This window comes from Monopterus albus, unplaced genomic scaffold (assembly GCF_001952655.1).
Source record: "Monopterus albus unplaced genomic scaffold, M_albus_1.0 scaffold246.1, whole genome shotgun sequence".
NCBI classification, from domain to species: Eukaryota; Metazoa; Chordata; class Actinopteri; order Synbranchiformes; family Synbranchidae; genus Monopterus; species Monopterus albus.
The window spans coordinates 818,347-845,142 of NW_018128126.1; the positions used below are offsets into that span (position 1 = coordinate 818,347).

The window sequence follows — 26,796 nt, forward strand, 5'->3', positions numbered from 1 at the left end:
CTTTCATCTTACATCTGCCTGCGAGCAGTTTGGAGGTGCAAGATACCTGAGCGTGTAATGTTAATTTTACCTGTGATCCTTTGAATAAATCAGCACTGTTTTGAAGTTACTTGGACTGTCTCGTCTCTCAAAGTTAGCAATGGTAACAAGAACCAATGACCCGCACTGCACATCGCCCTTTTGAACAGAAATCTGCCCTCTGAAGCTGAGCTAAAATTAGACTAGCCATCTGTGATTAAAGCAACCGAAATTCACTGTGTCTGGATACATTTTACATTACATTTATAGCATGTAACTGCTTCCATTTGGGCTAAATTCTGTAGCATTTGAATGTTTGCAAATGTGGGACAGTGGGTAGTAAAAATGGTGAGTGGAGCGTTTCACACTTTCTGCAACCTTGATGGCAGCTTTTAGCACTTTTTCACAGACCAGTGGGTCATTCTCACACTTGCGACATGTTAAAGCTCAGGACTTTGATTGATCTCCAGCCACCCCTCTTCTCCCCAGCCTGCCCTTCAGCCAGATCAAAAGTAAAGCATCATCTTTTCTTTCTCGTATGTAGTGCAGGCCCTCGTGTGTGTGAGTACACAGCTGTTATGGTAGTCTCTTTTTTTGTTGTTGTTGTTGCGTATTGCATGGGTGAGGGTGACTGGACTCACACGTGTGAGCTCAGCTCCCAGTACAGTTGCTGGGACAGACTACTCTCTCAACCCCCCACTCTGTGCCCAGATCACCAACAGTTAATGAGAGTGGATTGATTTTTCTGTACCTCCTGCATACAGCGTATAATCTGGGGGATGAAATCGACCAGGAAAACAAAAGCCCGTACTGCATTCTATTGCATTTGCTGTTTAATTTATTTGGTTGCCTGCCAAGAACAGTAGGAAACAGTCTATAGCCTATAGATTTGAAACTTCGGAACTGAGATGAAATCCATATAATTTTAAGCATTTCTTATAATAGGGTGTTAAAGGAATAGTTCAGCATTTTGTGAAATGAACTTGGAGTGAGATGAGAAGCTTGATACAACTATTATGTTTGTTACCCCAAATATAAGACTCCAGCCTCAGCTTAGCTTAGCACAAAGACAAATAGGCAGCTTGGCTCTGTTTAAAGACCAACAAAACACATCTGATCTTAGAAATTATTCTTATTTCCTTAGTTGTTTAATTTATGCACAAACTGAAGTATCAACTTCCATATCTAACTCTCAGATAATCATATTTGCCAGAATGTTAAACTATTGCAACTTCAGAGGAAATCCTAAACTTTGAGCTTCTACAAAACTTTAAAAGAAAATGTGACATACCTCCTGAAACATAAAGAAATATTTGGGTAGTACACTTTCTATCTGAGAGTTAGACGAGTTACCTGTCTGGTAGATTCAAAACTACAGCCAGTAGCCTGGCTATGTTTTAAGGTAACAAAATCCACCACCACCTCTCAAGTATCAGTAATTAACCTGCTGTCTAAACAATAACAGAACAAAAAACTTTATATTGAGCCAGACTAGCTGCTGTCGTTAACTTGATACATAGCAGACAGCCATGGTTGTTTCAATCTTCTTTTCTAACTCTGAGCAAGAAAGCAAATAATCCTATTTCACAAAATGTCAAAATATTCCTCTAAACTAAATTATATATCTACATATTATCACTAGTGTGAGTTAGGGCGATGGCCTAAATAACTTGAGATAATTATAGCTTTAAATTAATAAAGTCAACAGAAGGAAGATTCACATTTCATGTTCTAACCCTCCCCTCTTGGTAAAGGCTTTATGTCAAAGCCTGGGCACATTGATGGAAAGAGAGTGTGAGGGATTATAAACACTTGTAAGCGCTGTCTCCCCTCTTCTCACACTTAAGGATGGATTATGGCATTTTGCAGGCTTGCGCTCAGCTTGCCGATGGCTGCCTCTGACCTGCTTTTATCTATTCATCCATCGTTCTTTCCCTTCCCCCCCCTCGCTCTCTTTTTTGTAGCCACCGTGTCCTCTGGCAGGTAGCTCTTTCCTTTATGGTTTGATATCATTGTAGTGTGTCTAAGATGCACCTCTGGCAATTTGACGAGTCATCATCTAATTGCACACAAATTCAAATAGACTGATTTTGCCTCACCAGCTCCCCAGAGCTACTTTTATAATTACACAAGCAAACATTTCTGTCCAGGAAATGGAGTTCTGCCTTTAGGAAAGAATGAAATAAATAGCAAAATACACAGAGATGTAGTAAAGCTGGCATTTAAGTAAAAAAAAACGACACTTTGTTTTTGTCTTTATAGCTGTGTGAACTCGCTCACAGATGGCTTGTGCTCACAAACGCCAACATGGTGAAATGAAGGAGGAAAGATATCATTGCATAAGTGACAACAGCATGAGCAACGATGACCTCAGGTGTCCTGACTGTCAGCATCTACAGTGCCGGTGGTCAGAAAATGATCTTTATGTAGAAATACCAAAGTAGAGATGAAACGGTATCCCGGGAGCGTCAAAATCCACATTTTTGGTTCAGTTCTTTATAGGTGGTGTTAGTGTAGCTCTTGTAGTAAAACCATCCTTTCATGGTTTTTCCGTCTTGGTCCCAGTGAGTGTGTTACACAGGGTGTTGGAGCTGAAGCCAGGGAAAGGGGCCAGATATCCTCCCACACACAAACACTCACTCTAGTAGTACTACTGTACCTTTCTCCCACTTGTGTAGTTTTCTTCTGCTTTGGCAGAGCAACACAATAAAATAGTATTTTTCTGGATAAGGAGCTATAAAATAGTGATTTTAAACCAATTTAGCTGTGCTTCTTTTATAAGAATATGTGGTCACCGTTGGAAGCGGTTACATTTTCCGCCTCTCTTCTTGTCTGACACTCAGTCAGGTGTAGTTTATTTCTATTTTGTAGATGGCCATGGCCTGCAGACTGTCAGCCGTTGTTACTCCATATGAAAACAGCTGCCAGTGTCTGTCTGTGACCAGCAGAGGAAGTCAGATGGGATTTTGCAGGTGTCATATTATGGAGGGAGGTGCACGTCACGATCAACAAACTGGCTCCTGAGAATGATCAAAACCTTTTTATGAAAGCCATTTTAAGAGAGTAATTTCCTGTTCACATAGGACTAGAAGTACATTTTTCCCCTTTATTTTTTACTTCTGTGCTTTTTGGAGCTGTGACAAAGAAACTGTTTACTCACATTAACTGCATGTGAAAAAAGTCCACAGCCAGAGTCTTAGCTTAGCTTAGCTTAGTACAAAGAAAATACCTAGCTTGGCACTGTATGAAGCTAATTAGCTACCCATTAATTAGCATGTCATATCTGTACAAAAACTGAAATGTAAAAAAAATCTTGGGAGCAGGTGGTTATTTGCTGGACTGTTTCTTCTGGTAGGGAATATTTGTTACCTTAACCACAGTCAAGCTACTGTATCTTTTCCCCCTGCTTCCAGATTATGTACTAACTACAGACAGGTGACTAGCTGCTGAGGCTATAACTAAAGGACACCACAGCTGTGTCAACCTTCTTATCTAAATCTCAGCAACAAAGCATGTAATTATTTTTACCAAAATGTCTAAACACATAATATCACAGGTGTGAGTTCAGAAAAAAGTCCAAGTTTTTCTGGCAATAAAAATTTGAGCTAATGCTAAACTTCAGCTTCATCTGGTGATTACCTTCTATAATCAACGGATTAATTGTTTGGACTATGCAACACTGAAAAACCAAAAATTGCCCATAATAGGTGTAATCAGATTTATTGTTTTGCCCAAAAACAAAACATATTTAATTTAGTGTAATATTAAGAGAAGGAAAACAAACACGAAGGTCACGATCTTTACACACAAAGGCCATGGTAGCTTGGCATGGACATTAGCATTATCTATTTATTAGGGGTGACAGAAGAATGCCATCGCAAATGTTAGAAGGCCTTTATAGAATATAATCTCTATCAAACCACAGGTATGGGCAACTTATCTTGTCCCACATAAGGAGCTGTCACAGCGTCATTCTGTTTGGATGTCCCACATAGAAGCCCGTGAATTAGTGCAGTTGATCCACCTGTGAGCTGGTGTGTCATCACACTCTGTCTAAGTAGATGCTGCTCACATTTCAGACAAATAAGAAGGCTGCAGAGAGCGCAAGTGAAAGCCAAATCAGCTGTGGGCAAAAGGAGCTCTGCACTCACAGTGTATCAGGTTCCACAGGTGGAGACACCACCCACCTTCAGCCCTGTTATTCGACCTCATTTAGGGGCCTGTTTAGTCAGCGTTGACTGCTCACATGAGGACATTAATCCATTCAGACAGTAGGATGAGATGTAGAGCTTCTGCAAACTAAACGCCTTTTGTTGCTTTGCTGTTCTACCCAGGAAAGGAATTGGATTTGGAGATGAATTGTTAGTTGGATGGGTGGTCAGTTCAGACCATTAGCAAAGATGCTTTGTAGTGTGTAGACGGATGTCAGTATACAAACTACTGCATATATGCTTGAGTTGTAAGTGTGCTCTTGATCCTCTTGTCCCAAAATGCTTTGCATAGCAGAAATGGAGGCGCTACTCACAGACAGCTCCTCCATTTTCATTTGGAAGAAATGAAGACAAATTGTGGCTTGGAGTCAGACAGCTCCAGAGACAGTTGGGAAAACATAAAAGTAAACTCGTAAATCTTTATAAAAACAGTTAGCTTTGTAAAATGTCTGTAGCTGTCCAAAGTCACACATCATGATTAATTTTAATGTCAGTACAAAACAACTAAATGTACAGATTTTTCCCTGTACTAACTGCCAGTTTTATTCAGAAATGTATTTTACATGCTCCCACATTTGGTATATTATGAGTATGAGGACAGGTTTATACAGAATTTTCATAGGTTAGGGTGGGACAGAGTTTGGTTTCTAAAAGATCTGTTCAGATACTAGAAATTATATTAATGTTAACTTAACTAATCAGTGTTAGTTTTTTAGCTGATTTACTCAGTTTTTCCCACACACCACTTACTATCTTCAGAAGCACCCCCTTTATCAGAATCATCTTTGGCTGGGAATCACAAGACAATGATATAAGTTTATTTCATATTATTATCAATTTGAAGAAGAGAAAAACATTTTGGTAGATGCACTAATATGCTTACTTACTGAGATTTAGATAAGGAAATTGATGCCAATCTCATGTCTGTGTGTTATGTACGAAGCAACAATGTGTTATCTTAGCTTGGCATACCGACAGGAAACAACGACCTGCCTCTGTGCACAATAGTATCTGGCTACCAGCACCTCTAAAGCTCACAAATAAACAGACTGAAATTGTACTTCTGCATTTATTGGTTATGCCAAATATGGTGACAATGTGCGTAGTCTCCAAGGCTATGTCGTACGCTCCATCACAGGTGACATGTTCCTTCTCAGAAATCTAACTACCTATCTAGGCTATGGATGATGGAGATACCACATGGAGATTGCAGTAACTGTGAGTGGTTGCTTGTGTTTTCCTTGACATGTTTGTGATACCTTCAGAATAAAGGCAATGTTTAAGGAAGTTAAAGAAAGACTCTCAGTAGTCGTTTCCTTTTTGGTAACAAACATCTAACAAAGTGATCACACTGAAAACCTTCACAGCTTTTGCTCCTCAGTTGGAATCATTCCATGGTATCCAGTAACAAGATGAAGCAAAATAATGTTATGCATTACTTGGATGTACCTCCAGTTTTGTAAATCACTGCAGCTTACTGTCACTATTACATGAAGGAATTTAAACACTGTTATTGTGAAGAACATAAGACACAATATGGCCTTATAGCACATGTGCTTAGTTTTTATGGACGTGACATGAACTGCAGACCCTGGGATACAAGTACGCATGTACGCATGTGTGGAATGGGACCCATTCCACACATGCAGACTAGAAAACACGATGGCACCTCCTAGAATAATTTGAAAAAAGCTTTGTTTGTTGTATTTGCTGAACAAGAAAAAGTCACATAACACAAAACAGGACATTCCTCAAAGCCTGTGTCCATATTACTTGTCTGTGCGCTGACAGTGTGTGCAGACCCTTACAGGCACATGTATGTGGAATGGGTGAATTGTCCTTAAATGTTAAAAAAGTGCCATGAAGACATCAACTGATACATGGAACACATGGAGGAATATCAGTCACACACTGTTTTCTCTAATGTCTTTACAATACCTCTACTCATTACTGTTAACAATAGGGGGCTTAGAAGAAGGAAGTCATGACTGCACCCAGTCTTGATCACATAAAGCCAAAACCAGATGGGTTTGGGGGATTATAGGAGCTCTATCTGAGATCACACTAAATTCCTGTTTTCTCTCCACTTCCTGAGAGGAGACGCAGGGAATTTGGTTTCAGCTGTGAGACCAAAAGCCTCCACAGAGGGCTGTGGAGGAATCTAAGGTTTTGTTTGTGTATATAAAATTTGATCCTGTTTATAACTTGAAAAGACTAAAGGGTTTAACATGAGGATGAACATAAAAGCTGGTAGTGAGCTCCAGTGGGAGATAAATGGCCAGTTAAGTCACGGCTCCCGATGTTCTCTGAGTCAATGAGAAAACACATGATGTGACAGAGGTCTGTTTAGAGTGGTAATGTGCCGCAGACTTGTACTCCCCAAAGCCCTCATGCCTTGATTTAGTTTGTCTAGTGTGTCTGCACAGCCCTGACCGCTACAATGGCAAACACAGGGAGGTTTGTTTAGGAGCCCCTCTGTTACGTTTCAGGGTTACTCTGTGGTCTTGGTTTGTGAGGAGGCAGCCTGTCACCAACATGTCTGCTCTGTGTGGCCTCCAGGCTGGTTGCTGTCGCTTGAAAAACACAGGTCCGCTCTGCTCCAGTGAGATTAATCCTGAGGGGTTTGTACTTCTCACCGTCTGCCTGTCAGGAGCCGTGCACAGAGTGACGAAGCATGTTGTGACGGCTGTCCCCATGCTATCAGCTGGATGAATGGATGGCTGTTTAATCTGCACCAGAAAAGAGGACAGGGAAGAGAGGGGCAAATAGAGGGGAGAGGGATCTAGGGTACAACGCAGTGGTTCGGTTGACTGGTGGGTGCATTTCACATAATGGGGGGCGGGTTCCTACAAGCTAACATGATATACTGTAATAATATGTGTACTCTTGTGTGACAGTAAATTCGAGGTGATTTAAACATGATCCTCTCTGCAGCAGAGCAGCTGTAGAGCCTCCTCTGCTGTTGTGGTATGATTGGACAGAAGAAGGCAATAAAATTTTAATGAGATGATCTTATTATACTGTATGCTGTCCAGTTTTAAGCTGCTCCTCCGTGACATCTCAACACTGAAACAGCTGTTTATCAGCCTCTCAGCCTGGATGATAATTGGCTAGGGTGTGTGAACAGTGGTCAGAGACCTGTAGTAGCTAAATATTTGTGTGAAACTTGTTTTGAAAGAGGCTGGCTGTTAGTGAGGTGCAAGCTCCTGAGTGTAAGGACGTATACAGTTTTTTCTTTTGGCTTCTTCTAACAGTTATGTTTATTTATTAGTGGCTACATTAGGGTTGCAGATAATGGTGCTCACTGATTAAGGTCTTGGTTAATTTTACAACTGACCTATTAATCACTTAATCTATGAAATGTTAGTCTGATCACACCCCAAAACCTCAAAATATTACTATGTAGTGGTATTTAATCTCATAAAATCATATATAGTACAAGAGCAAATTCTCACGAGGAGCTGGTTTACTTAATAAATTAAACACTGAGTCAATTTTCAGTATTGTTTTTTGTTGTTCATCTGATGTATTAATCCACAAATGCATACTATTTACATGCTGACATTAGCTAATTTAAGGCCATGCTGCTGGCATGCTAACCTGCTAACCTGTTAACATGCCCTAAGAACTGTAATTGATGGCATACAGAGACACTTTTTTAACTTTTCTTTAATGAGAAATTAAATGGTGATAAAAATAAAACATAATAAAGTTTTACATTTCAAGTGTTCTCTTTTTCTTATCAACAAAGTGCCATATTTGTACTTCTCCAAATACACCCTGGACAGGTCACCAGTCTAATCACATGGCTGACATAGACAAACAACCACACACACTCGCACTCAATCCTACGGACAATTCAGAGTCACCAATCAACCTAAGCTGCATGTCTTTGGACTGTGAGGAAGCCAGAGCACCCGGAGAGATCCCACGCAGGCACAGGGAGAACATGCAAACTCTACACAGAATGGCCCCGGTTTGGCCGGGACTCCAACCCAGAACCTTCTTGCTGCAAGGCGACAGTGCTAGCCACCGAGCACTGTGCCTCCCCAGTTGATGCATATCTACTGCAAATGCACCGAACACTGGCAGTTATATCAAAATAAAAGTCATTAATAATGCTAATACAAGTGATTTATTGCAGGAGCTACCCCGGATGATTTGCATCTGGTTTTACTCGGTAATCAACTGCTGCAAAAACATGACACAACAAAAGTAGCTAATTTAATCTGTTTATCTGGTATGACTGCAAGGTTAGCTCTGGGGCTAACCACTTTGGAATAATGTGGGAACACACCTTGAAGTTGGTTTAAAGGGTGTCTTCCCTGTTCATCCTATCCTGCTAACATTGCATCAGTTCTGCATATGTGATGCTTTTCTGTTTTTGCTTTTTGTTTTTTTATCACACAAAACTAAATGTCTAGATGTTGTCATTATTTTCATCTCTTGTAGAAAGCCCTCACTTGTCAGAGGTACTGTTTTTCACTGCAGGTGGATGGAGCCAACCAGGATCTGTGTTGCATATCAGCTGCACCTTAATGTTTGACTCACTCTAGAGAGTGGAGCGGTATTATCAGTGAGGCTAAATGCATGAATGTGCGGTTGTGGGAGCTTTTCTGTGAGCTGGGACTGAATTATCCTGACAGTCTGTGACCATAGGCTCTTTTCGCCTGTCTGCCTCTCTGTGTGTCAGACACAGAGCCTGAGCTGGACGGGGCCTCTGGCTGTCCTCTGTCCTGAGCTGGGCGCCTGTCGCGTCTCGTCTTCCCTCACGGTGGCAGGCAGCGCTCTCTATACTTCTCCCTCCATAGCGTGACATGATTCCTCTGTGATGGTCATGAGCACTGTAAATGATTTCACACATGAGATGCTGACTAGGCTCTCATCGATTGACCCTGTTTTACAGAGCATTGTGGCTTGTTTATTGCTCTCCAGCTCCCTGCTGACACAGTGACCATAATGGAGGAGAAATACTGCTATCCCGTCATGCATTAACCCCCCAGACGGGGTGTAATGCACATGCACTCCTGTACTGCCACATGTCGTTGTGCCTCTGGAAGCTGGGTCAGGTGACACTGCAGCCAACCAAATTAAAGCCCCAGGATCCAAATGCTTACTGTTTGCACACTATTGTCCCTTAATTAGTTTAAGCATAATTTAGGCAGGGTCCCTTTTTGTGGGAGGTCAGATCAGATCAAGGTTCAGGTCTTGTGACATTTCCATGCATCTTTGTTGTCTGTAGTCTCAGTAGATTAATGTGAAGAGTCATAACATTTCTGATATCCCAAGATATCACAGCCACCTTTTCTGTTTTTTATAAATGCACTTTGTGTGTCTATATGTGTCTGCTGTGCAGCTGCAAGCTCAGATTCTGTGTAACAGTTCTCCCCTAGTGGCTGCTGCCTCCATTATTTACAAGTGTGCACATTTCATGATGACATCAAGGTAGGGACGTTGGGAGAAGGCTGTCCTAATGAGCCGTGGCATTCGCTCATTGCCCCTAAAACAGGCCAGTGAGGGCTCCTCTGTGGCCTGTAGTAAAATAAGAATTTGGTGATAAATTACTGTAGGAGAAACACAAGTAAAAGAACAGAAACCTGTTTCACTTTGGCACTAGCAGATCAGCAAATTGTCTGTTTTTGCTGAGGATGAGCCTCAAGCATGAAGGCAAGGTTGCTTTAGTCTCAGAAGCCTGTTGAAACTAGCACACTGTTGTCTGCAGAAGGGCAAACAATTAATCATTCTGAACTGTGAAAGAAACAGTAAAAGTATCTGGCAAGTGGAGCTCACGATCATCCCTTTATGTATTATAGATAAACAGATCAGACTCCAGTTTCTAGTTTTGTTTGCTGTAGTAATAAAAGTCTGCGCAGACATGTCCTCAGAGGGGAAGAAGATGAAAGAGTCAATACCCAATAAAGCCAGTGGCTCAGTCTCATTGTGCATTCTGTGTGTGTGTGTGTGTGTGGTGTTGTTGTGCGCCATGCAGTGAGTTGAATCAGAGAACTTCCAAGATTGAGTGTGTTTGAAGAGACAGAATTAAACTTAAACAGCATTGCTCTTACACTGTCAAAGAAGAGCCTTTTAGCTCTAGTTGCCCTCAGCCAGGGTCAGAGTTGGTAAATGGGATTTCAACATGGCTGGTTGTACTTTTACATTTCATTTAGATAACCGCAGTTTTTTTGCTTCTCAGATTGTTTCAATATTAACTAAACATTTATGCTGTTTTGTTGCAGTGAGGGTGTCTTCAAGTGTCCAGAGGACCAGCTGCCGCTGGACTATGCCAAGGTAAGATAACACTCTTGGCAGACTTATTCTCTCCTCATCAGGAACTGATCGCTAAAGGGAAGAGAGAATATGTAGCTTGAGAATACAGATCATGTTCTTCTTAAATATGATAACAGTTATTTACAGTACAGTATATAGCACTTTTCTAAACAGGCATGCTAGCAGTTTGATGAGGCTGTAATTTCCAATGCTTTGAGCTTAAGGCTAGCATTAGCATCAACATGCTCACAAAGACAAAACTAACATTTTGATGTTAGCAGGTATAATGTTAACCATAATCACCATCTTTTTTTTTAAATATTTTAGGAGTTTAGTTCCGTAGAACACGTTGGTACAACTGAAGCTAATAGGACAAATTTATCTGATTCATCCTGGGGGGACATGAATCTCTGTACCCAATTTTATATCAGATATTAAAGTTGAGATATTTAGCTGAAAATCACCTTGCACTAGAGGAAATGTTCACCAAAGTCTGTGGTATTAATCCGTAGGAAACCAAGAGTTTCTTTAAAAAATCATGGAAATCCATCCAATAGTAGTTAAGATACATCTCTGTCCAGACCAATGTGCTGAACCAACAGACAGACTGACATGGCCATAGAGCCTTGAGCTGATAATGCTTAAATATTTAAGAAATGCTTAGATACAGGTATAAAAAGAAAAGCAATTTTAGGGTGGTGACTGATGTCAATTTGTTAGAGGAAAACACTGTGTCAGTGAATCTAACACAGGAGAAATAATCTTCATCTTAATCCAAGGTCACATGTGACATTTCAGTTCATTATAGTGGGAAAGACTGAAAAAAATATGGAGGATAATTTATTGAAACTCAGTTTTTCTCCACCAACTCTATCAGCCTGTTGAAAGAAAACTATATAAATTTTAATAGAACTGTGTTCTCTTAGTTTTAGTTATACTTTAGCTAATCTTGTTGAATCCAATTGTATTTGTGGAGGGAAAGATAAGGACTATCTGTAGTCGGAGTCAGACGCTGGCTCTCACATGCGAGTTTCCTGTTGTAAAGTAAGACACTGCAACACAAGGATAAGAGCTTAATTCTGATCTCTGCATGAGAGACTTGAAAGCCTATCAAAGAACCAACAGACAATGAATGATCATCTCGTTTACTCAGCTGCTTTTGGCATTGATTGAAAGCAGTCTGCTGCATGTAATTCTCCCATGCACTTCATTAGCATTAGGCTGAACTAGCTGTTGAGCAGTTCACCCAGAGCTGCAGCAGGATCAGCAGGGGTGCGAGTGGCGAAGGCGCCTGTAATAGCAGGGACTCTGCACAGGAAGGATGTGCTCATGGCACACCTGTCAAATGTTGTTATTTACCGCAGCCCTCACAGGCTCCCAGTCACCTGCAAATTACCCCTCATTGGTGGTCTCCTGTCAGGGTTTTTGTAATGCTCGCTGCACACTGTTCTCCGAAAATGTGCAAAACATACTCTCCAACCAAATAAGATTGTTGCAGTCATTAAAGGTTTTTGCTGCTGCTGTAGTAGTAATAACAGTGTGGGACTAACAATGGCTAAAGCAGGCAGAATAAACCCCCAAGTCAGAGCTTCAAAGAGCTTAACCCCCTGATCTGGCTGGGACTAAGTTATTAAAAGGTCATTATTGCCATCTCCCTGCAGATTTTAAGACTGGAACAATGAGTGTTTCAGTTAGCTTTTTTCTTTTTTGCTTCTCCTCAAAGAATGTGCTTATGGCAGTGGAATATCGAGTGCAGCAAATCAGGCTTTTATTGTGCAGGTTTAATGTTGGCTACATCTGTGTTTCTGCATATTTTTCACATTGAGGTTAGACTTTAATACATATATTTAATCTGAGAAACATTTGTTTCCTAACACAGCACCTAGAAACAATAATAAGTGGAAGTGTTTTATTGTAGCTGATTCTCTAAATGAACATTTAATTTGACAGTGGTGGCTCCAGTGTTTTGGTGCAGAGGTGTGTGAGCAGTCAGGCTGTTACTGAACGACTATTTGTTTAGAGGGCTGTTGCGACATTTTGAGGAAGTTGCTTTTCTTGTTTGACCAGTGTCGAGCTAGTGTGACAGCGATGGGGGATGGAGATGCAGAGCTGTAAATCCTCAGGACACCGTACTGTTGCTGAGGATTTGGGGTGTTTGGGCAGAAACCAGACTCGTGCCAATTTCTCAGTGGCCGAGAACATTAAAGGTTTCCTCTCTCTCTCTCTCTCTCTCTCTCTCTCAAAGGTCCATAAAACCCATAAGCAAGCTCAGTATCACTGCAGTGGCTGGTTTGACTCACTTTACTGCAGTTTTCTAACACAGTCTCAACAGATTGACACTAAAGTGCATGTTTGTATGAATGAGGGTTTCATCCTGTGGCTGAACATTCACCCTGGTGTGATATGATGTAAAAAATATTACTGTCATATCATCATAAAAACATTTAAAGAAGTAGTTCAGCATACTCTTATTTACCTTTGTTTATTAAATACTGGGATCAGCTTTATGTGTTAAATACAGAGCTGGAGTGAAAGAGGACGTGTTTAGCCTAACTTAGCATGATGACCTTAAGCAGGGGGAAGCAGCTAGCCTAGTTCTGTCTGCACTTTTAAATATTTACCCTCCAACTAGGCTGTGTACACGATACAGTATAGCTTATGGTTTTGACTGGTACATCAACAGAAATAAAACATTGACTGTTGTTTCTTAACACAAGTCCATCTAGGCGCTATTTTCTACATCTTCTTCACAGTTTTCAGTCACTTTAATGTTCAGACTGACAGAGTGATGCTGGGTACATGGGTGTTGGTGGTCTGCAGGGCTAACATGCAACAGCTGACCTCCTCCCAACCAGACACTGGTCTGAAACTGCCTGTCTTCACTGAACTCAGGGATGTAAACTAGATTCATTCAGACTTTGTTTCTGTTACTCCCCAAAGAGAGACAGAAAGACATTTCAAAATAAATAGTCTAAAAATAATAATAATAATAATAATACCTTTAAAAGAGTGACATAAAAAACCAACCATGCATTTTTAAACCCATTCATTTTCACATGCCTTCCTGGGTGTGGGATTAAAATAAGAGGTAGGCCTGCAACTAATTTTAATTATCAATTAACCTCAGCTGATTAACTTGCCTATGAAATGCAAGCAAATAATGACAATGCCTATCACACTTCCCTAAATCCTAAGGTAAAGTATAATTTAGCCATGTAAAAATTAACAAATCCTCACACTAGGGAATGCTGGTCATTATTCATTGAAAAATTACAATTAATCAGTTATTAAAACAGCTGCCAAATATATTTTTGGTTTACCCGTTTCAGCTATAGCCACAAAGCTAACAAAAGTCATTTGCATGCAGTCTCTGGTGCTCTAGGACATTGTGATGGACATGTTCCATTGCTTTGTTTTATGGACAAGAAAATATTTGGCAGATTAATCCATAATGAAAATAACTAGTAGCTGCAGACCTGATACCTGTAGGAGGAAAATATTGTAAAAAGACAGAGGCTTAGTTCAAGACCTGACCTTACAGCCATTCATACAAAACACACTGACATAACCTAATGGCAAAACAGTTTAAAAAAATAAAAATCACTTGCAAATTAACACTTTGATTATGAAATTTCTTTAAGTGCCAGAACATGAACCCAAAGGCCCAGGCTGCTGCAAAATGACGACTCGGGAAGTGCAAACATTTAAATTGTTTTGCGAATTCTGTGTGTAGGAATGTTTTTGTCAAGCAGGATTATCTTACATGTCGAGAGTGATAACGTGTGCTCTGTGCTTGATGAACATTTTCTCCCTTGTTTACATGCCCTGTCACAAGATCTCCATTAATGACTCAATAATGTAGAAAACTACGTGTTTTGGTGTGGGCAGCATGGTGGTGCAGTGATGCTGTCACCTCACAGCAAGAAGGTACTGGGTTCAAGCCCCAGCTGACCCAGGCCCTCCTATTATTGTTTGCACTACGGTTACTGACTGTACACTATTTTGAGCCACAGCCCTTTGGCTGTACCATTTAGAGTTATTGTAATTATGTCAATCCAGTTCTTATTCTATTCTATTTTTATTCTACTTTATTCTATTTTAGTTCCTAAATGTTATGGCACCCAGTACTAGGTGAGAGATCCATGCCATTTTTAATTGTTGTTTGCCTCACAGCAAGAAGGTTCTGGGTTCGAGGCTGGGCCGACCCGAGGCCTTTCTGTGTGGAGTCTGCATGTTCTCCCTGTGCCTGCATGGGTTCTCTCCGTGGGCCCCGGTTCCTCCCACAGTCCAGACATGCAGCTTAGGCTGATTGGCAACTCTTCGATAGGATTGATTGTGGGTGTGTGTGGTTGTCTGTCTCTAAATGTCAGTCCTGTGATAGAGTGGCGTACCTGCCTCTCGGCCAGTGTCATTGGCTCCAACCCCCCGCGACCCAATTCAATAGAATCCATTCAATAGAAAAAAAAATAATGTGTATAGTTTATATACCTTTTATGCACCCATCCACTATCTATAGTATAGATAGTGGATGGATGGTCATCATGTTATGGCTGATTAGGGTATGGCTTTATTATTGGGAAACTGCATGTACATATCTCCAACATATCAACAAAAACCTCAGTTTTCAGCTTTATGACTTATCCAGTTGTATACAGTTGGTTTTTAAATGGTTTATTTGGCTTAAAGAGCAATATACAAGTTTTGGAAATCAGACTGGTGCCAACATGAGACTCGAAAGCGAGCCACTGCTGTTCTCAGCGCTCCCTCTCCCTGATCCGTTACATGCTGGAAGGCCTTTCAGTCCTTGTGTTCTCTGTCTCAGCTAATGCAGGAACTGGGAGCATGCTAGCCTGTAAATCAGCCATAGTGATGCCTTCTTGTGGCTAATACTAGATTGAACCCTTAATGTGAGATAAGTTGCAGAGCAGCAGCGCGTCTTGATTGGCAGCCATGAACTTCCAGCCTTGACTTTGGCCTCACTTAAAAACTAGAAGGGAATTAAAAATAATGAAAGCTAGAACTACATGTTTTTCACTGGACCGAAACATCTGGTTAAATGTGCATTCACACACGTTTGCTGAATAAATATGCTATATTACAGGCTTCTGGCATTACATGTCCAGCTCATCTAACATCTGTCCCTGGATCATCTGCTGCACTGACCTTGTCTGGCTTTTCTCCTTTAGATCTACCCAGACCCAGAGTTGGAGCAGCAGATCCTGGCACTGCCCATCCGCTGCATCCACAGTGAGGAGGGCTGCCGCTGGACCGGCCAGATGAAGCAGCTGCAGGTATCATCTCTCACTTTCTCTCCATCTGTTTCCCCTCGTCTGTTTTTTCTGATGCCTGCTGCCTCCTCCCCCAACCCTCGCCTCTTGTTGTTTTCTGACAGCAGCCTGGCTCACTGCCGCACATGTGGTTGTGGGTGTGTGAGTGTGATGACATGTTTCCCCTCTGTTGTTGTGTCTCTCTCAGGGCCACTTCTCCACCTGCGCCTTCAATGTGATCCCCTGCCCCAATCGCTGCTCCGTCAAGCTGACACGACGCGACTTGCCTGACCACCTGCAGCACGACTGCCCCAAGCGCAAGGTCAAGTGCGAGTTTTGTGGCAGTGAGTTCACCGGTGAAGCCTATGAGGTAAACACCGATTCCTGTTAAAAACCTGTTTTTATTTCCTTTTTTCCACTGTTACAACTCAGTGGGAGCTTGACGTAAACATCTCATAGTGACTCCACAGAATGTCCATGGCTTTATGAAAGCTGTCTCTGTGAAAGGCAGTAAGGAGTGTTCCAACCTCAGAGAGTGTTGGTCTGTTTTGGAATAACATGTGTCAGCAGAAGGAAATAAGCTTTAACTAGGTCTTTCATAGTGAATGTGTTTGCTTCAGAGTCTCCTCAGTAACACCTTTTTCATTTCTACCAACCCGCCCCTCCTCTGTTTACCCTGGCCCACATGGTCTCCCCTCTGCACACAGTCACACCAGTGCTAGGCCATCTTTTGACTCTACAGTCATGTTTACAGCTGCATATCATTTAAAAGCAGATGGATGCTTCAGTAAGGCTCTAACTAACAGTTACTTAATTAATCTACAGAATATTTTTCCAATTAATCCAGTGTTTGTTTTGGTAATGGCATAAAAATACTAATGAAAATGTCAAATTCACCTAATGGCATAAAATACTAATGAAAATGTCAAATTCACAAGATCATATATCTGTCCAGTCAGGTACAAAGTTCAATAGTTGACAGTGTTTTCATTCTGTAGGAACTAGAACAGAGGTATAGTGTCCTGAGCTTTGTTCAGATGTATCATGGTGGACAGAGCTACCTCAGTCCTCTCAGCAGCTGATACTGATCTATTTTTTTTTACTACAGCACTTGGTTTTTACTGGCACACTGAGGTCCACATTGTCTAGCACTACTGACGTCATCTCAGTACAGTTTTCCTCAGTAAACATGTAATCATTAAATATTTTACAGGTTACGTTCTTATTTTGCCATTACTTTATATATGCAGTCAATAATACACATATAAATGGGTGGGTGTAGGACTGTAGGCAAATCTACAGGGTCATCATGTGGGCACCCTCTCACTATAGCTTGGTCAGAACTTCCAGCTCACCTTCACCCTTAGTGCTTTCAGAAATACTGTATATATTTTGTTCAACGAAATGCGGTTTTGAGCTGTGAAAACTGCAGCAGTGTAACCAGTAACACCTCGACTGTATCTACAGTATTGGTAGCATGACCCTGCTCCAACTTGTAATCGTGTTTCTTTTCTGTCCCAGAACCACCAGGGTGTGTGTCCTCAGGAGAGTGTTTACTGTGAGAATAAGTGTGGGGCGAGGATGATGCGTCGCCTCCTGTCCCAGCACAGCATGGCAGAATGTCCCAAACGCACCCAGCCCTGCAAGTACTGTGGCAAGGAGTTTGTCTTTGACACAATTCAGGTCTGTACAACCAGAATATCTCATTTTCAGCCTAGTGACTGTTTAAATTCTTCCTTATTAGTGAAGTAACTTAGCTTGATTGAGCCAGTGGTGTGCCACCGTGTGACTCCTGTCTGTGTTTTAGGCCAAGGTGTGATAACCCAGTCTCAGACACCATGTTTTGTGTTTTTTCTTGATCCAGTAATTTAATTTCAGTGTCACTTTAACATGACACACTGTTAGAGAACTACCTTTTGAGGGAAGGTGTTGCCTCCTGATAATAATGTTTAGGTTTTCCTGCAATAATACATTTGCATTGCATGATGGCACAAACACTCTGCAGCTGTGATAGTCAAATAACTATTTAAGTTGTTTTCCAAGCAAAAAATGCAGCCCCTCATATATGATGATAAGCTTTAGTTGGAGCCTTACTTTCATTATCAATTAATTTCCTGATTATTTTTCGATTAATTGTTCAGTGGCATTTTTCCCTGCTTCTATTCATTTGCTGTCCCACTGTGCATTGTCTATTCTCATGATTCATGTTGTTTGTTAAACAGTACACTGATCAACACTGTTCCTGGTTCCTTTACAGAACCACCAGTACCACTGCCCTCGGTTTCCTGTCCAGTGCCCAAACCAGTGCGGTACACCCAACATCGCCCGAGAGGACCTGGCTAACCATGTGAAGGACAACTGTGGCAGTGCGCTCGTCCTCTGCCCTTTCAAAGACGCCGGCTGCAAACACAGGGTACGATTGACCTGCATCATTCAACCTTATTATGTAGTATTATTATATATATTGTCCTGTTAACACAACAGTTGATATATGCTAATCAACTGCCAAGCTTGTTTGTTTTTGTTGTTAACGTGTGTTTTTCTCCATATAACCTTGCTCACTGTGTCCAGAGTACCAATTTACCTTTCTTTTCAGGCATACACTGCTGTGCCTGTAATTTCTATTTAACGAGAGCCTCACTTTATTGTCTGTTTTTGAAACTGACATCAATTTGTGAAAATGCAGACACGCTCAAGGAAAAGCAGCAAATAAGCAGCATGACACTCTGTGTTGTCAGCTTGACGCTCTGTTAAGGATCATACATTGTACAGGTTAAAAAACTAGTAACACAGTGATGAACACAGAAATATAGGCGCTGATCATTTATATATATATATATATATATAGATATATATATGTATATAAAACAAAGTATCTGGAAAGCTTGATGTGTCACATTTACAGATGGTCTGATGGAAAACAAACACGTCTCCTGCAGAGTGACCATTAAACAGAACAGTCGAAGTTACCTGTCTTTATCATGTTCAGTGTCCGACTTAAACCCAAGTTCATCTCTGGATGCAGCTGTTGACTGTATGTTGGAGATGTGAATGGATGCACTCTGAACTGAACAGCAACAGTACCGACATGTTCGCAGTAATATTTGTTTTTCCTGGCACCCCGCATCACACCGCATCTCCTCAAAGTTACGCAGTGCACAACCTATTTCACTCATGCTCTACGGCCTGTTGCTCTACTATTTTTTTTTACATTCTGTTATTATATACATAACTGCAATATGTGCAGGTCCTAATTGTATTTTTCCACTGTTAAAACCTTGTGTTTTATTTTCACTATTGATTTCTGTGTGGACTTAACTCTTACATAGTTTTAGGAGGTGGATTCCAACACAAATCATTCATTATTATCTGATTCATTTAGGTACATATTTAAAAAATTCTGTTTCTTTGTGAGCAGCTACATACATGTATGAGGAGTTTAAATGGCAATAGAAAACATAGCTTTATGTTTATGTTTTATCTGTGCATGTGTAAAATCTGAATGTTAACACGTCCTTCCTCGTACTTACTATGCAGCGGTTTCTAAATAATAACCCCCTACTCTCTCTCTGCAGTGCCCCAAATTTGCCATCGGTCGCCACCTGGAAGACACCACTAAGTCTCACCTGACTATGATGTGCAACCTAGTGGGTCGCCAGCGGCAGGAGATCTTGGAGCTGCGGAGGGAGATGGAGGAGCTGTCTGTCAGTCACGATGGCATCCTCATCTGGAAACTCAATGACTACTCCCGCAAGCTCCAGGAGGCCAAACTTCGAAGCAACCACGAGTTTTTCAGCCCGCCCTTTTACACCCACCGCTATGGCTACAAGCTGCAGGTGTCAGCCTTTCTGAACGGTAACGGCAGTGGTGAGGGCTCCCACCTCTCTGTCTACATCCGTGTGCTGCCGGGAGAGTATGACAGCCTGCTGGAGTGGCCCTTCTCCTACAAGGTGACATTTTCCATCCTGGACCAGAGTGACCCGTCACTTTCCAAGCCCCAGCACATCACAGAGACCTTCAACCCCGATCCCAACTGGAAGAACTTCCAAAAGCCTTGCAGCAGCCGTAACTCGCTGGACGAGAGCACCCTGGGCTTCGGCTATCCCAAGTTCATCTCGCACGAGGAGATCAAGAAGAGGAACTACATCCGAGACAACTGCATCTTCATCAAGGCTTCTATAGAGATTCCCCAGAAAATAATGGGTTAAGATCCATCTTTTGTTTTTGTTTTTATGAAGGAGAAAGATAGGTTAAAGACTGGAACTGATGCTTAACCTTGAAAACTTCTACACACTTACCCTTTAGATACATTCTACCCTTCCAGCTACTCCACCACAGAGCTTGAAACGAGTCTGTGATATATCACAGAGGAGAAAGTGTTTGGTCTGCAGAACCATCACTCTCTGGTGTTTCTTTTTATTACTTTTTAAAATCTGTTTGCTGACCTTTTATCATGGAGTACAACAAAAAGCCTTGGAAATCAAACAGTGCCTAGAGAGTTTATCTTAAGTTTTATTTTTGTTGTTATTTCTGCAGTACCGATGTTGAGGATTATGGAAGAGATATAAAATAAGGGTGAAGTTCTTCACTAAGCCTCTGCACTTACAGTAAAGTCAAAGTTACACTTTGGGGACAGGCATCCCTTTTTTATCTGGGATGATTTAACATGGGATGAGTTCAACAGACTCAAATTCATGCCCAACTGCCTTTTGTGTACATGTATACTCCCTCTGATCCCTTAGCAAACACAGTTCTTGGTAAGTGACTGCTTCTGAGGTTTGTGTCCATTCAAACAAACTGATCAATGTCTTCAGGTGAGAAACTTGCATCTCCAAATGTAGTAACTTTGTTGGTTTAAAGGAATGATTCAACATTTTGGGAAATGTGCTTTTCTGCTTCATTGCTAAAAGCTAAATGACTGGATCACCTTTTCATTTCTGTTAAATAACCTATGAAGATACACCCAGCACTATTTAGAAATAGCCCTTTGTTCAACAGCAAATTGTTGTTTTACAGGTTGTTTATTGTTTGCATTAAACACCAAGATATAATATCTTAATTACCTTTATACCTATGTGATAAACATGAAGCTAGCACCAGCGCCAGCTACTAGTGAAAATATTTAACTTAACATCCATCCATTATCTTCCACTTATCCGAGGCCGGGTCATGGGGGCAGCAGGTCCAGCTGGGTGGCCCACATGTCCTTCTCCCTAGCAACACTTTCCAAATCCTCCTGGGGGACCTTAAGGCATTCCCAGGGTAGATGGGATATAAAATCCCTCTAGCGTATTCTGGGTCTACTCTGGGGCATCCTACCAGTTGGATGTGCCTGGAAAACCTCCAATGTGAGGCACCCAGGAAGCTTCCTAATCAGATGCCCAAACCATGGCAGCATACTTGGAGGTGCTGATTTCCATTCCAGCCACTTCACATTTGCGTGCAAACTGCACCAATGCATGCTGGAAATCTTGTTCTGATGAAGCCAACAGACCAGGACATCATCTGCAAAAAAGCAGAGACATGATTCTGAGGCCCCCAAATTGAACACACTCCTCCCCTCTGACATTAACTTAACCTGAAGACTGGAAACAGCTAGTCTGGCTCTACCAGAAGGTTTTCTTTCAGATTAACAAGATACAGTGTAAAATATACTTTAGAGAGGATAGTAGGCAATTTGTTACTTTCAGACTGTTTCAATTGAGCTGTAGCTTCATTTAAAGTATAGTTTAATATTTTTGGAAACATGCTTATTTGCTTTCTTACAAAGAGTAAAATGAACACTATTCTCATCTGTTTGCTAAAAATAAATCTACATCCAGCAGCCAGTTTATACACTAGAAACCGTGGGAAAGCAGCTAGTCGGATTCTGTTTTATACATATTAAGCAAAACCTAATGTGTTAATTAGTAAGGATAAAAGTTGTTGGTAGATTAATTTAGTTAGATTTGGCCAGAGCCAGGCTAGCTGTTTCCTGTTTAAGTCTTTATGCTAAGCTAAGCTAACCAGCTGCTGGTTGTAACCTCATGCCAAACAAAAGGATTTTGGACATCTAAGTCTCGTATTTATTATAATAACCAAAATGTTGAACTATTCCTTCAAATGAAATATGCCACCCCACCTGCAATTCCTTACAACAGAAATGCAGCTGTCATGCTAACGGGAAGCAGTCTTTTTTTCAAAAGTTGACAAGACAAGATTGAAATTACAGATGCATCATTTAAGTAACCTGCCCCCATCGAAGGCACTGTCTTTGACTTGTGTTTGTATGTAGACTGACATAGTCATATATCACTTCAGGAGAGTGCCAGTTTACCAAACACCCTGTGAGGCTTTGCAACTATTATGTAATCAACCAATAGCAGTAAAACGCACCTTTCCTCGGATGCCCAGAGCAGACAAAGAGGCTACCTGTTGGAGTACACATGCATTTAATAGTGAAGGAAAAGCCATGAAAATGTTCTTATACAGTATGTCTTTCTATGACGTTTTAGGAGCGAGCAGGACAACATAAACACATGCATGCTTCATGTGCTACCACCTGGACCACATTTTTGTACTGTAACCTGTATTCTTGAAATCCTCTCCTGTTCATTGTTGATTTGTCTCTTTTTTGTACCATTTGAAAGTTGACAGATTGTCTAAAGGAATATGGTTTTTAAGTTTTATATACAGAAAATGTGAACGCTGTTGAAAATATGACCTATAAAGACAATGAACACTTGGCTGTGAAGTGTAACTGTTTGACATAGCCTGAGCCTGGATGGTGCACGGAGGCTGGCTACGATGGTTAATGGCATGGTCTCTGCAGATATGTGGGTACCTCAGGACTGACTGCACCCTTATTGTTACCATGGTCACCATCTTCAGCGCAGCACACGATGTGACTGAGGAGCATTTGGAGGGAAGCAGTGCGATCCGCCTGTCTTCATCACAGCACCATCAGAGGGATGGAGGACTATGATGATACAGTTACACTCATGACGTATGTGAATACTAGTGTAAAAATGCAGGAGCACATTCTGTCTTTTTATTATTATACATGGAAAAAAAATCTTGATTTCTTGTCATAATACCAGCTGATATTTTACAGTGATTTAAAAAAGTGAGAAGAAAAAGCTTTTGTAAGATTCTGTATTTTTAAATATACTTAACTGTTTTATACAAACACTTTTCGTTGGAGTCGACTTGGGGAATTTTCTGACCCTTTTGTCTCTTGGACATATGGATAAATTGTTTGTCCGTGTGATTTGAGCCTCACATATTCTGTCTGTATTATTTCCTCCTAAATGTATTTATTTTAAAAAGCCACTGTGTGACTTTGCACTGATGGCACAAATGTTTTAATATGTAGATCGATGAGTGCTTGTCATTTTCTTAATTGAAATAAAACACCATATATTATAGTTGATTTTACTTTGGTGTTTTGTACAGCAGGGACAAATAATCAAGCAAAAAAAAAAAAAAAAAAAAAAAAAAAAAAAAAAAAAAAAAACCACTGTTGATCACCAGTACTCACGTTTTAAATCCTCAGAACCTTATCAGATACATCAGATACATTTCATGTGGTTGAACAACACTGGGACCATACAGTATTTGCAAATCTGCTACCACGTTTGTCAAACGTCTAATAATTACACAAGTCTCTAAAATGTCAACATACAGTAAAAGTAAAAAAAGTTCATGGCTGAGTATGAGAAATAAGACACATTTACTCCTACTTGCACATGATTGATTACATGTATGCTATACTATGCTAGTCATGAAAAGCTTATCCTGAGCAGATACAGTACAGTAAGGCTGGGCCAAGCCTTATCTACAGCATAGGAGTTAAAAGCAGTTCAAGAGACTTGTATGGATCCATGTTAGGTTGGTTTGAAGGTACTGTAGGTTAGAGGTAGAGAAGGATGTTGCCTGTCATGGGGCACAGCTGATACCCACTGTGGGGTGCAGTGACGGGTCAAAACAATTTACATGAACACTGGGCCTCCATAAGAAACGTCATCCACCCAGCTGTCAGAGATCCTTGGAGCACTCCTTTATTTAAAAACATTTTAAATCAAAAGAAAGTACAAGTGAAGAAGTTTTGTCTTTATCTTTCACTAAAGTCAAACATTTTATTTTTTAGCAGTTTGATAAAAAGGACCCTGATGTGGGAAAAAACCCATGTTACACAGCACATTCCAGTTGATCCTAGACACCAGTCATGACTCTGTAGTGTGCAATAACCTGGTTGGCACTGACACTAAGAATATATTTGACAACTTTATTACAGCATAACTTTTGTTTTTATGTATTGTCATTATGACCCATATCTCCTGGCACAGGATATATGCTCCACATGTGAACACATTGTTTAGAATGCAATAACTCATTTAACAATATATGACAGAAACCTGGCCAGCTGATGTCACTGACTATGATGACACCTCACAGTAGGAATGTGTGTATTAAAGAGTTCCTGAAGCAATTTACCCTTTACTGTTGCACCATAAAATTGGGGCTTGAAGCTGAAGATAGAAAGATAGAAAGTGGGAGCTGGAATGTTGGAATGTTATATGTTCTGTCATTTCATTCCTCTAATCCACTGCTGTATGTCACCTAATCTATTTGTAGGGACATCCACTGAACCATAATGAAGAACAGGTGAACTTGCATATTACTTAGCTCTTCAGTCTTTTTGAAACGCATATTATTCACATTTTATCTAAACTAAGCTATTGTCTAATTATAGCAGAATTACAGTACAATTATTTCCAATGCTAGGCTGAAAAGAATGGTAAAAATCAAGGCACCAGAGGTCGAGATACGGTATGTGGTCCCTAATATCGGTAAACCTCAAAAATTCTACTCTTAGTGGATCCCACACTTCCCATTATGCCAGTTGCTGTAATAGTGCTTGATAAATGCTCACATCATTCAAATTCCACACCCCCGTTATTTTAATGCTAAATTTCTTTTAAAAGTTTGTAGTTTCCAGCTCAAACCAAAGATTCCACAAGTTTTTTTCTCAGATTTGACAAAGATCCTCCGAATGCACAAAAGCCATTATAATCATCACAGGATGAGTAGAAATCCTCATGGCTGGTAAAAAAATTTTGAGAAAAGGAAAAGAAAGAAATGTGATCTGAAAGAGATCCAAGAGAGCCAGACACCTGATCCAAAATCCGATGGACCCCAGTTAACCCCAATCAGGAAACCAACACTGAAACTAGCAGCAGCCACGTCACTAGTTAACTATGTGTGTTGTTTTTCCTGCATGTCAAAACAGCTCTAAGGTCTGTTTGGATTCATTCAGGTGTTACTGGGAAAAAAGTGACACCCAGTTTGATTGAATATAATTTGGCCCTGCTTATGTTCCAGGAGAGCCTCGGGTACTAAGTAATTCAATGCAGACACTGTGGAAACTTGTTAAGGACACATTTGTAAATAATAAAAAAAAATCATATTACAGTAATTTATCAGACACAACTGGCTCATAATATGATTGTAATTTTAGATTAAGGAGCTTTAGTTATTGCTTGTCTGAATTAGCTGCTTACCACAAAAAAGTACTCAAGGCGTTTCAAACGCGAGCACTTAAAAATACACCAATGAATTATTGATTAAATATATTAGCAATATTAAAAGTAGTGAAAGGCTATAAAGCTTGTCTCAACATTCAAATTAGGCCCATGGCACAGAAGGGAAGAGTATCCCTCTGAGTTAAGAGACTAATAGAGATGATTAATATGCAATACCGACTAGTTTATTTTACAGGTCTGGTTTATGTAAACTAGATAGAACTAGTAAGCACAACAGCTGAGTCGGTGAAATTTTATAGCATGATGTGTGTTTTATTTGTTGATCTTCAAATCAAACACAAAATGAAGAAATTTCCAATCAGAATTAGGTCTTATAGGAGATCATACTTAGTATTAGGGCAAACCATTACAGTACTCTCCTTCTAAAGCCTTCTATTCTGGATACACGATTTGACAATGAATCCACAGTAGCTAACTTCCTTTATTTCCACTTCATCACCCACTCACTGATCTAGGTCTGAGGTGAAAGCAGTTTCAGCTCTGTCTTCCTTAGAGTCTCCACTGTTATACCCTACTCGAGATGCAGAGCAGCGAAGCAGCAGAGGAAGTGAGGCAGACACCAGCCCTGCTTTAAAGCCAGGCCAGGAGTTTGCATTGGCTCACACACTGGATGATGTTCTGTGCAGTGGGATCTGGGGAAGAGGAAAATGAGCTTTTAATGTCAAAGTCACTGAGAGATCCCTCAGGACAGATTCTTGATTTCCACTTACTGTACAATAACTGGCCAAAGTCTTCTTAAATCTTATCATCTCAACCCTCTCTTTACTTTTTCCATCTTTAAAATGAGAAGAACATCTGTGTTAAGGACACAGCATGATTGTTCTTTGCTTCTGTTTAACATGTTGCTTTTTCAGGATATTGCCAATACACTTAACTTATTTTTCACTCAGGATAGTTGTTTTTAAGTTTCTTCACCGTGAGAGAGATCATTCATTTCAGGGAGGGATCCTCTGTTCCTGCCAGTCCAGTCCACCTCCCCCCCCACCAGTACAGAAAGTTAATAGCTGAAGAGTGTAAGACTTAAAAGCCATACAGTACTGACAGCCTCAAACTTTCCTGGCACATGGTGTACAACCATCAGTTCTGTGCTGCTTCAGGGCAAAGCAGAATGAAAATAGTAACAACTAATTATATGTTCGAAAGCTCCATGACTCCCATGCAGAGTAGAGCGGAGCAGAGTGAAGTCAGATGCAGTTCAGTGCACAGTGCAGCCCTTTGGCTTTGCTTTCTTTCAAATGACCCTCTGCTCACCTGGTAACTGATTTACAGATACAGTCACATTCTCATACACACTGTCCACACATTAATGGCGTTCCTTCTTGATGTGCTCATGCACCCTTTGGTCAACATATGCTGAAAGTCAGATCCCAGCTGGGGTAAAGTAGGAAGAGGAGGAGGAGAAGGGGGTGGTGGTGAAGGCAGGGAAGAGCCCAACCCATGAGGCTTTCC

The 26,796-nt window shown here is 40.8% G+C and overlaps 1 protein-coding gene across 1 annotated transcript in view; it reads left to right on the plus strand.

Moving 5' to 3' along the window:
* Positions 1-23,154, plus strand: part of traf4a (tnf receptor-associated factor 4a) — a 40,984-nt gene extending 17,830 nt beyond the window's left edge. The window contains exons 2-7 of the mRNA XM_020620740.1: positions 10,466-10,517; positions 15,683-15,787; positions 15,972-16,133; positions 17,285-17,446; positions 18,021-18,176; positions 19,339-23,154. Coding sequence (XP_020476396.1) covers positions 10,466-10,517; positions 15,683-15,787; positions 15,972-16,133; positions 17,285-17,446; positions 18,021-18,176; positions 19,339-19,971 — 1,270 coding nt within the window. The 3' untranslated portion in view covers positions 19,972-23,154. The remainder of the gene's footprint in view (positions 1-10,465; positions 10,518-15,682; positions 15,788-15,971; positions 16,134-17,284; positions 17,447-18,020; positions 18,177-19,338) is intronic.
* Positions 23,155-26,796: the final 3,642 nt, after the last annotated feature.